We start from the raw sequence: 12,156 nt of genomic DNA on the forward strand, positions 1-12,156 counted from the left end.
CACACACGCAAACGCACACGCACACGCACATTCACTCATACTAATAGTTTAGTGTGATCACATTTGGGAACTTTTAACCTAATGGCCCAAGTTTCAGATGGCTCTTTTTCTTCAATGGGCCTTTTTATGATGTAGAAATAATGTTTTTATAGACCCATTTTAAACAATATGTAGGTATATGCAGTATGATTTTTAATTGGAATGATTCCTGCACATATTAAGCTTTTCATGGTGAAACCATTAGATTATCATATTTCTAGAAGTCTCAAAACAATTCTGATGGATCTCTGTGTTTACATGAATTTAAACCAACCACATTGTCTATGCATATTAAAAAGATAAGTTTGCATATCTTTAAAATAGAGAGTAGCACTAAATATTTATGCAGATGTTATGCAATCCAGTCTGTTAAAGCCTTAACACTTCTGAGGACCTAAGAAATCTCCTCCTCACTGCCTCCCCTCAGTACTCCTCTAGAAGTCACGGGGAGAAAGCAAGAGTTCTGGGATCTACTTTCCCTTTTAGTTCTTTCTTCTCCTCTTTTGTTAAAAATAGATTCTTTTCTCATACAAAATATCCTAATTACAGGTTTGTTGCAGGATATTAGATCACATTGTGAACTCTGAGATTGTGCACTGTAAAAACCTGTTTATAATTATAGCATGGCTCAGTCTTTGACCCTGGAGTTTTCTGTTCACTGTAAACAAGTACTTGTAATGTAGCTTAGCCCTAACACACACCTTTAACCCAAGAGCTAAATAAAGTCAAAATAGGTCACAAGGCAGAACCAGCCCACAGGGAATGAACATAAGTAAACAGAATGAAGGGACATTGGGGAGGAGGGTATTTAAAACAGGGTAGAGGAGAAGAAAGGGCTTTTCCACCCATTTGCCTCCACATGTCAAGATTTCTTTGTTTTTAATGGCTTAGTGAGGGAACCCTATGACTTATAAGTGGATGTTAGCCCAACATAGATGTCCTCTGAGAGGCTCCACCTAGCAGGGGATCAGAATAGATGCTGAGATTCCCAGCCAGACTCTGGGCCGAGGGCTGAGAGTGGTATGGAAGAATGGGGGGATGGAAGTACCCAGAGGGTCCAGGAGCCCCACGGGTGGCTAGATGCATCAAGGCAGGTGCATCTAGACCAAAGGGGCCTCCACAAACTGTTGCACCAACCAAGGACAATGCATGCAGTAAACCGAGGCCCCTTGTTCAGATATAGCCCATGGACAGCTCACTCTCCAAGGTTGTGGAGAGAGTGGGGACTGCCTCTGACATGAACTCTGGTGCCTCTGGTTTGACCACTTCCACCTTAGCAGGGAGGCCCTGTGGGCACACAGAGAAAGGGGATACAAGCTATTCAGATGAGACCTGACAGGCTGTGGTCATATGATGGGGGACAAGGGCCCCAAGGTCAGAGGTCTCGGGGAAGAGAATAGAGCAGAAGAAAGAGGAAGGGTGGAAACAGGAAGATACAAGCAAGGGGATCACAATCATTACAGTTGGGATGCAACATGATTAAATTAGAATAAATAAATATTTTTTAAAAGAAAGGGCTTTCTATACAGCTGACCGTCCTACTCAGTCAACTTCTCAGAAGAAGCCTCTTCTTTTTTTCCCACGCTGTCTTAAAAACCCTGTCAAACTGAATCCCTCCTTTCTACTTCATGTCAACTGGTTGATTGCTCTGCCTCTTGACTTTATTTAGCTCTTGATAACAGAAAGCTCTTGTATTAAAGATGTGTGCTAGGGCTGAGCCATACCACAATAAGAAGCAGCTTTTCCTAGTACACAATCTTGGGGTTCACAGTGTAATCAAATATTCTGCAACAAAGTTCATTTTTCTTAACACCCCCAGTTCCTCCTTTCCCTCCTCCTTTCCAGATTCATTCCCTTTTTGTCTTTCATTGAAGGCGAGCAAGCTTCTAAGAAGCAACAACAAAACATAGCAATATAAAATGTAGTAAGATTAAACAAAATCCATCACATCAAAGTAGAACAAGGCAAATCAGGAAAAGGAACAGTGCCTAAGAGAAAGCAAAAGAATCATGAAATCCCTCATTTACACACAAAAGGAGTTCCATGAAAATACTAAACAAGTAGAGGACCCAGTGCAGACCTGTGTCTACTTGCTGCTTCAGTCTCTGAGTTCATATGAGCTTTGCTCAGTTGATTTAGAGATCCTTGTTCTGGTGTCTTCCATCCCTTCTCACACTTAAACTCTTTTCACCTCCTCTTCTACAGAGCTCAATCAGCTCTGAGGAGAAGGATTTGATGGAGACATCACATTTAGAGCTGTTGTGTATATGTGTGTGTGTGTGTGTGTGTGTCTGTCTGTCTGTCTGTCTGTCTGTCTGTCTGTCTGTCTGTAGATCTCTGTATTTGTTAACATCTGCTGCTGGCTGAGTAAGGCACTGATATATGAGTATAGCAGAATATAATTAGGAGTCGTGTTATTGTTATTTTTTTGACCAGTAATATTTGGTTTCACCTTAGGTTTCTAGACTATCTAGGCTCTGCTTCTCAGTCACATAAGCAGTGTTAGATATGGGTTCCATCTTGTACATTGAGCCTTAAGTCAAATCAGACATTGGTTTGCCACTCCCAAAAGTTCTGTTCCACCATTGCCCTGGCATATTTTTCAGGCAGGTTTTTTGGCTGGGTTGGTGTTGCCATTTCTCTTTTGTTTGCCGAGTACCTTTCTATACCAAAGACAATGAATATAGGGGTGAAGGTTCTGTACAGGTACCAGTTGATCTATGGCTTTACAAAATGAAGAAAAGCATAAAATTAAAATCACATGGATCCCAATATTGAACTACTTCAGAAGGAGAATATTTTGACCAGTGTATTAACACTGGAGCTTTTAGCAAAAGCTGAGTCTCTAGCAAGGCTCAGCTACCCATCCTGGCATGGCAGCTAAAAAGAGCAAGAATGGGGTAAAACAGAGAGAGGAATTTTATTTACTACACTCAAAGTCTGTCTTTAAGCTACTGACATGGTCTTTAGGATTAAAGAGAGGAAAAATCAAATAAGAAAGTAAGAGGTACTCACAAATAAGGCATCCTGGCCAAATGTGGCCAGGTTACCATCAGCTCATTTCTGATTCTGCAAGGTGCTCGTAGGGAGGCTTTACTCCAGTCACCCTCAGCACCAGTCTCTCCTCTGCAGAATTATCACTTCTGTTATTAGAGAACCAGGGCTTTCCATGTAGCCAGGCCCTATGTTGGCCCTAAGGGCAGCCCACTCAGTCCACCCCACCCTGCTGTCCAAGGTCAGAAGTTGCTTACTGTTGTCACTTCATGGCTCACCAATTAACCAAACTGCACACCATATCCCAAGGAAGAGTGACATGACACCTGTTACAATACCAAAGTCTTTATACTTGCTCCGTTACCCCAACTATGGGACACAGGTCCCAACTAAGCCTGCCTCCTAACACTGTAAGTCCTCCTCTTTTTCAAAAGTCCTTAAAAGATACACCTTTGCTTCACCCATAGATGGGAGACCATTGAAAGCACTCAGGATGCTGCAGCATGAAGAAAACCATTTTGTCTGAATGGAATGTCCTTGTTACACCTTTCAAACTCCTCCCAAATCTGACACTGCTCCAGGAAAGGCCTGAGAAGTTTTGATCTTCTTGGAATACAAGGTGGCTGCAGGGTTAGGACAAGGCCATATCAAAGATGCCTCACTTTTATTGGCTTGTAATTACTCAAATAAGGAATGGGTGCTTTTTAGCTTACAAAGCTTCGAAAAGTCTGTTTCAATGTGTCTTTATAGATGTGAGCTTTTCTATAGGAAGAGACAGGAAATATAGGCCCTGCTGAGGAATTTTCATTCATTTTAGTCATATTTACATATTTGAAGTGGCCCTCCGTGATTATAGATCTAGCAATCTATGGAACTGTGTTAGTGGGGTTGAACTGGAAACACAATGTCTAGATTTCTACACCCCACCCCGCACACACACACACACACACACACACACACACACACGCACACAGAGAGAGAGAGACAGAGAGAGACAGAGAGAGAGAGAGAGAGAGAGACAGAGAGAGAGACAGAGAGACAGAGACAGAGAGACAGAGAGACAGAGAGAGAGACACACAGAGAGAGAAAGAGAGAGAGAGAGAGAGAGAGAGAGAGAGAGAGAGAGAGAGAGAGAGAGGGAAGGGGGGGAGAGATGTACAATACATAAATATCTGAGATGCTGAAGACAGTTAAATTCATCACATAATTGCACAGCAGTCAGAAGCCGCACCGTGCCACACTCCTCAGAAGCCCATGCAGTTTTGGTACTTTTCTCCAGAATGCAGAAGTGTGCTCATTCACCTTAATCCACTATTCTCAAAAGGTATTAGCCCATTCAAATATGTGTCCTGATCCTTTTAATGATAATTAGTAAACCTCATTAGAGTGATAATTAGATTGCCAATACAGGTGCAATACAACAATTACCAGCCCTTATTGGATATTGACTGTTGAACATTAATCAAAATCACATAAAATGAATATTTTTCTTGAGTTAGTCTGTTGTTTATATCTGTTGCCCTTTATCCTGATCTACACTGTCCAAAGACATTCCTTTAGAATCTGTTGGAACGGCCTCTCTATGTCAACACTTCCTATTTAAAGTTGAAAGTCAGTGGCCTTGAAGTCTTTACCAAATAGCCCTGTGGTGGTGCTTCATATTTTGTTTTCAAACCTCTTTAAAATATACCCTTATGGTTGTTTTTTCTCTTAAAGTTTAAGAAAACTTAGCCTAAAATTAATCCATAGGACAGGAAACAATACAGTTAGAAGTTTAGAAAATGCTAATTTTGTAAGCAGAGATATATTTGACTATTATCGATTAGAGTGATAAAACTGTCTCTTTTCAATACAGCTCTACTTCTATTCACGTCATATGCCAGATTTCAATGCCAGTGGAAAAGATACAGATAGGCAAGTGTGAAGGCTGTGAATGGATAGGCCTCCAGGGAGCTGGCCTTTCTCTCATCTGATAAGCTGCCGCTAGTCTGTTTGCTTTGATTTTGTTCCAGTCCCTGAAGACCATGGCATATCAAAATCTTCTTCACCGTTAGTAATCATCTATCTGCATTTGAGGGATGACTTTGTAAAGACAGCTCCTAAAGTAACTTATGTTATGATTTTGTGTTGCAATTTTTGTTTTCCATCAACCTGACATCATAGATTTCTGTCTTTGTTTTAGTGTTGATCCCACAATGTCCTCATATACACCATGGATGTCAAATGATAGGACTTTTAATGGAATTAAAAACTGGCATTGTACCATAAGCTTGATCTACATAAAATGAAGGCTTAGCGCCCAGTGTGCTTTGTTGAAACTGAGTCTGTAAAACTCATCTTTAAGGTGCTTTCTTTAAACGTACAATTCAAAGGAGGTAGGATATATGAATTTTAAATACCTCTATATATTATATATAAATGATTTTTATACACACACATTTAAAATAAAGCTGTTTAAGTGACCCTCTCTACTCTGTCATAATATAAGCAGAATTAAGCTTCACATTTCTCAGGTATTGAAACTGCAATTTTAAAAGCCAAAGAACAGATCCAGGCAGCCCCAGTAGGGGAGGCTCAGCAACCAGCCTCACTCATGCCAACTAAAGAGATCATGATTCCTGATGGCGAAAGGACATAGAGAAAATTTGCTCAATGTAGCCCTACTCAGATGAAAACCAATAAAGGTATCAGTGGACCCCAAGTTTATTTTATAGGTACCAACAGTATTTTTGGTTTAAATAAAGCAAGAATTGGAGGAAGGGACAAAGAAGTATGTGGAGCTAAGAAGTTCTAGTCAAATCAGGTTCTAGTTACTCATTACTTTCTGCTCCTGCAAGGTGGACCGGAGCAAGTTATAGTTGTCCTTGCTTTAAGAGAGTAGACTGATTCTTAGGGAAGCGCCATTGCTGCTCTAGCACGCGCCCTGGCCTTCCCATCATGGATAATTGCCCGCCTTTGGATGAAGTCTGTTCTGCATACTCATTGCTTGGCCATTGTTTGAACCGATGTCACAAAGATATTTACCAATCAGCGAGTTCTGTTTCTCTAGGAATTCAACATCAACTCCAGAGAAGTTAAGAATGCGAAGGCAGAGCTAAAGAGGATAAGATGGAGTTAGCGAGGCTGGTGACCACTGGCCAGTATCCTCCTTTAGTTGCTCATGGCTGGACCAGATGCGGTTTAATTTAGTGTTCAATATGGGCTTCATGTTTGCTTCCTCTCCATCCCAGTCCTTGTGGTCTCCATCAAAAAATCCACAGGATAGTCAGGGCATAGTGGAGAAGATATGTATATCAAACAGTATAATGGAGCAGGCTGAAGGAGTGAGGAAGTCATGTGCCAGCCTGCATTTTAGGCAGGCTTTATACTGTTTCTGGATTTTTTTTTTTTAAAGACAGGATTTCCCTATCTAGTCCATCCTGGCCTCACTGGCAGCAATTCTCCTTTCTCAGACTTTCAGACTTCTCTTTTATACTGTTCCTGTCCAGCTGGTTGTCAGGCCCAGTGGATGAACTGTAGTGGGAAGGGATTATATATATATATATATATGTATATGTATGTCCTGGCTCCTTACTAGAGAGTCCGTGGCTGGACACTAGTGATAAGGTAACAGCTCTGTCCATCATTCTTCAAAGTCATAAATTTCCTTAAGATATTAAGAGACTAAAGTCTTTTGCTTTTTTTTTTTTTTTTTTTTTTTGGTTATTGAATTGGGTAGTTCTTGCACATAAACATTGTAGATTACCACATGGTAGCACTATGTTAAAATGTTGGACAAGGCTGGGACCATCCAGCTAGTGCAGCTAGTTTAGTCATGTCTCCACCCAAGGCCACAAAGAAAACCCCTATCTCTTTATTTGGGTCTGTAACTGGAGTCCTAGAGTTTTAGGTCCTGTTTTTACAGACTGCTGAGTATGAAGGAAGAGTTTATTCCTGTGACTTTCAAGATTGTTAATACCTAACCAGCTACCTATATCCTGTGCTACCAAGTCTCAATTATGTTTTCTGTTTGGGGAAATAAGCTGTTGTTACAGGACATACCTATATATCCAGCTTTGGAAATGGAGATTGGCTAACAATAAAATATTCACATTTTATTAGATAGAGATTTTATTAGTCTTAGTGCAATTTCCCTATGGCATTCAGTGGTAGATTATTGGCTTTTAAAATGTCACTTGACTGGAATAGAAGTTAATTAGAGGCTCGCCGTGTCTAGGAGGCATGTCAATTTCTGTAAGTAATGACCTTCGGGTCGTTGCCACAAGAAAGAGCAGTTAGTGAGTGTGTTAGTAATAACACAGACTATCTTAAAAGTCAGTATTTGGAACATTTATGAAACTTGATTAAAGTTTCATTTATTTCTTTATGAATAAAGATATGGAGTAATATTTTTTCATAAGTTCATATATTTTTATTATATTTCAAGCAGAGAAAATAAAATTTAGCAACTTTTATATTTTAACTTTTTAAAATACATATTTTTTATGCATTTAACTTGCTGTTTTTGGGTTCCTAAAACTTTTCAGATTCTCAAAATAAATGTCCTTTACTTCATAAAAAATCTCTATCTAAAGTGTGTGTGTGTGTGTGTGTGTGTGTGTGTGTGTGTGTGTATGTGTGTGCATGCACATGCGCACACAGGTATCCACATTCCATGACACACATGAGGAAATCAAAGGACCAAGGAGTTGAGTCTTTCTTATATTTATTATTACATTGTATTACACAGTCATTGGTAATACCTAAGGAATATCTTAGAAAAATGAATATATTGTAGTGTTAAACATAAAGGATAGAAATCAAAATGTTAGAGAGAGACCTAAGGGATATTTACATTATTTTGTGTAGTCTTGACTCATAAGAAGAGCAAACACTGGGAATATTTCTTAGAGACTGCAACAACTACGAAACCACGGGATGACTTATAGTCTCCCAAAGGCTAACCTGTTATTTGTCTCTTATTACGTAAATTTAATACATTTATATTCATTGTGTTTGTTAAGTTTGTGCTGTTTCTGCACCTATATTTCAGCTTTAAAGTTCTTGAAGTAAATAAAGTAGCCTTGTACTTACTCCTTACTTCATAATACTAAAAGGAGTTTAAATTAAGCCATTTGTGTGCACTTTGAGTTTACAATCTTTCAAATCGTCATTGAACCACCTAAGAATATATACACAAATATAAAATTCAAAACGCATTATTATAAATATGCCATTTTGTTTATTATATGCCATTAATATTTCAACATCATTCTCTTTCTATTGACTGAAATATATTGTAGTATTTAGTAAGAATGGTATTATATTCCAATCAATATACTGTCTTTATTTCATTAAAACTTATTACAAAAAAATGAAATGTAAGTTTTTGAAAGAAAGCACTCACTCCTGATAAAACAGGAAACATAGGTCAAATAAGGAGTAGTCAAGAACAGTAGATAATTTATTGCTGTAGCATCAACTGTACTAGGTTAGATTGCTAACTGATTTAGTACTTATGCACCATTAATACTGTCTATTGCTTTTCATGCCCCATAGTCAATTATGGTATCAGCTTACAGATTGTGTATTATAGTATAATCCTATGTTCCTGTGGCCATGGTCATGAATGTCTAAGATTTACCATTTCTTTTTCAGCGCCTGGCTATGGAAGCAGAGAAAGTCCAAGCAGCCCACCAGTGGAGGGAAGATTTTGCAGTAAGGACCTTTTTGATAATGATTTCATTTAAGTTAAACAGTATTTTTGTTTGCATAGTTTTAGCCACATTACAATATAGTCAGTGATGGAACTTTACAGTGGTATAGGAATTTGACCCCAAACTGCCAAAATCTATTCTATTCTTTTTTGAGTAACCAGGACCAATTAAAATAGTTGGAATATTCATGCTCATGTTTATGTACAAGAAAAGAAAGGAAAACATATTAAAATGTTCTTCTATTCTTAAAGGCATTTGACAATATATTAAAGCAGCACTGAATCATGTCCTCTGAATAATCTTCATGGTTATTTTGAAAAGCAAGTTGCACTCAACTGGCTTTTGTAAGAAAAAAAAGCAATGTTTTTTTTTTTAACTGTGTTGGTGGGTAAATATGCAGGTATTCAGCTCATACAATTTGATTTATTTTAGTTTTGCTGGAAGCATTTGTCCTTCTACTCTGGACCACTTCTGGACATGCCATCTGGCATTAAATTTCACATTTTCTCTTTTATTTGATAGGTATGATGTGTCTAAGGGATGTCGGGTTAATTAAACAGCATTTCAGAAACCCTCCTTGTGATGATGACGTTTTCATTACCCATCTACAATGATAACCAGCATAGAAGTCAGTCTTAAATTGTCACCTAAAGCTCTTTGGTAACATAGTTGATGCCTATAGTTATAATGGAGACATTTTCAGTCTCTAATTGCTGATAAGCACCAGACAACTCATTCTTGACATGTAACCTTCCCCCAACCTATTGATGCTGTTTCAAAAAGGAGTGGAGTGTGACTAACAGATAATGATACTATCTGAGATCTTATGCTAAAAGGTGTCAGATGTAAATTTCAGAAACTATTACATCAATTGGGCTAGGAAGTGCTGTGACTACTTTGTGTTTGTTGTTTTGCTTGTTCATTTTATATGAAAGGAAACTAATTTAAATAACATTATTTTTTAATGAGCTTCCTTGATTGACATTTTTGATCTTTCTTATTTATCTACTAGCACATACCAAACAATCTGTTAAGTGGTGGCTCTATTTGGCTGTCATCCCATTTAATTTTTTTTCAGTGAATTGATCGTATTGACTGGGTTGTTGGGTCTTATTAGATATTGAATTGACCCACAATTGTTTGTCATGGTTAGGTTAATGAATGTCAGTTGCTCACCTGTAATATATGAAAAACAATTGTTGGACAAGTAAAAATCATAACCATCTTGAACACTGACAAGCATGCACTTTTAGAATGAAGGCGTTAGAATGCAGGTAATACCTTTGAGACAAAGAAAATAATCTTAAAATTGTGTTTCTTCAATATAGTCTAAAGATGAGCAACTCAAACAAATATCTTTTCTAATTTATATGAACGGGAAGTTTTTTCCTGCCTCTCTTTCTCCTTTTAGGTTGGCATGTGACATATCATGAACATAAAACTAGATCCTGTCTGTGTGGTATTGTTATAGTGCAATTCCTGTTGATTGAATTTGAATCTTGGATAACTAGCAGAACTACAAGGATCATCACCACCTCACAGTCTTTCTCTGTAATACAGAAACTACACATTTCCTCTTTTTAAAAAAACTGGTTCATTAAATCATTTGATATTTTATGTCATTGTTAAGAAAAAAATGACACAGGCTTAAACTAAGTCCTTCTATAGCATTGCTGTTGTATTTAGACAGTAGCTATATATTTCTATTCCCAGATATGTTGTGAGTTGTTGGACCCTGCCTCATTGATGCAAAGTCAATCAATTTAGCAATGCCTTTTTTGCCTCTTGGAAAAAGTGGTAGATGACATGACTTACAATATAACATCCAGTGTGTTAGCTTTTGCATATTCAGTGCTTCTCCAAAATCACCAACTGTAAGGGACTCTGGCATTTTGCTTATTTTTCTCATTCCCAACAACTTTATGTCGTGCTCTTATTTGTGAGATGCCAACCATTTTTAAACATGGAGCCCTTACTTCTGTTTTGAGGCATGGTGCCTGTGTCTGTGAGGGAGCACTCTTAGAAAATTTCATTCTGGATAACAAGCGTGTTCATAATGATACAAAATCCACTGGTAAACTTTATATGGATAGAAAATAAACCAATTATCCCAGTATTAAATGTTTCTATCAAATAATGTATAGTCACTATGTAGAGAATTCTTGAACAATCTCTGTTTTTAAGTTCTCATTAAGCTATAGTGCATTTGGGGCATGTTTATACCATATTGTAATTAAAGGAGACTCTTACAGGGAAAAAAAAGTCAAGAGTCCTGACGATTCATTTTTCTTGCACACATTTGGTGGAGGGCTGTGCCTGCTGTTTGCAGGGCACCCTTCTCTCATGATATGCATGCTTGAGGGTTGGGTCCTTCACATCCCTTTATTCCACCCAAGTACCTACACATCAGCATCCTCTCTGGGCGACCATGGTGTGATGATAGTACATTAAAACTGTGATGATTGTTCTGCCTGGAGGAAGAACCCAAACTAACCTTGCTAAATATTTAGATTCCAATGATTAAAAAGTAGAACATTCTCCTCCCATCATTTTCTGAAAAGTATACAATGTTTTAACTCAAAGATTTATAAAGCTAAATCACTCCCTTTGGTCAAGAAGAAGATTCAAATTGGTAGTTGGTAACTAAACATAGTCAACACCAGATCTCTGTTTTGATAAAAAACACTCAAAACTCAGCTGCAAATTTTGTCAGTATTTTAAGCAAACATTTGACTATGTTTAATTTAAAACTAAATAGCCCATTACAAAAGGTCCCCACTTCATACTTTATAACCCTTTTCCCATTTAAGTTGCTGAACAGTACAATAGTTCTTTAGTTATTTAAGACTAGGGTGATTAAGAAGGCCGAAAGGGTTTCCTAAAAAGCTGCATTACCACTTCAAAAAGAAATATAATATTCCACTTCCTCCCTCAAGTACCAGTTGGCAAGTTTCATTAATATTCCTTAGGCAAAACCTGATTAACACCCCCCCTCAACTGTGCAAAATAGAGAAATCTCGTAAACAGCAAGAACAAAGACGAAGCACTAAATGCTGGCGACGAGAAGGGGCTCCTGCAATTCACACTCTCCCTTAGCTCCATTTCATCCCCACATGAATCTACAATCAAGGGAACAACTGCCCAGCCAGCTCTGTTGTTTGGCACGCGCTGCTAATAACCCGGGAGGGAACAAAGGCCATACACTCTAACTAGATTAACATTTATGTGGTCTCGCATTTACAAATTCGCACCAATATTTGTAAATAAACTACATCTACCAGCTGTCTGTCAGGTCCCTGTGCAACTCATGGGCGTTAAAGGAGGAATAGCATGTCACTTAAGATGGACAAATCATTTGATTAAGGGCAGGTGGGTGGATGTGGGGAAGCTTGGTAAACTAATTGTTCCGCATGAAATAGTTTCCATT

The 12,156-nt window shown here is 38.1% G+C and overlaps 1 protein-coding gene across 6 annotated transcripts in view; it reads left to right on the forward strand.

Moving 5' to 3' along the window:
• CACNA2D1 (calcium voltage-gated channel auxiliary subunit alpha2delta 1) overlaps positions 1-12,156 on the forward strand; it is a 423,580-nt gene that overhangs the window by 217,939 nt on the left and 193,485 nt on the right. For all 6 annotated transcript variants that reach the window (XM_084784398.1, XM_084784399.1, XM_084784400.1 and 3 more), the window contains exon 4: positions 8,671-8,730. In XM_084784398.1, coding sequence (XP_084640524.1) covers positions 8,671-8,730 — 60 coding nt within the window. The remainder of the gene's footprint in view (positions 1-8,670; positions 8,731-12,156) is intronic.

Source organism: Acomys minous, assembly GCF_964271855.1.
Source record: "Acomys minous genome assembly, chromosome: 6".
Taxonomy (NCBI): Eukaryota; Metazoa; Chordata; class Mammalia; order Rodentia; family Muridae; genus Acomys; species Acomys minous.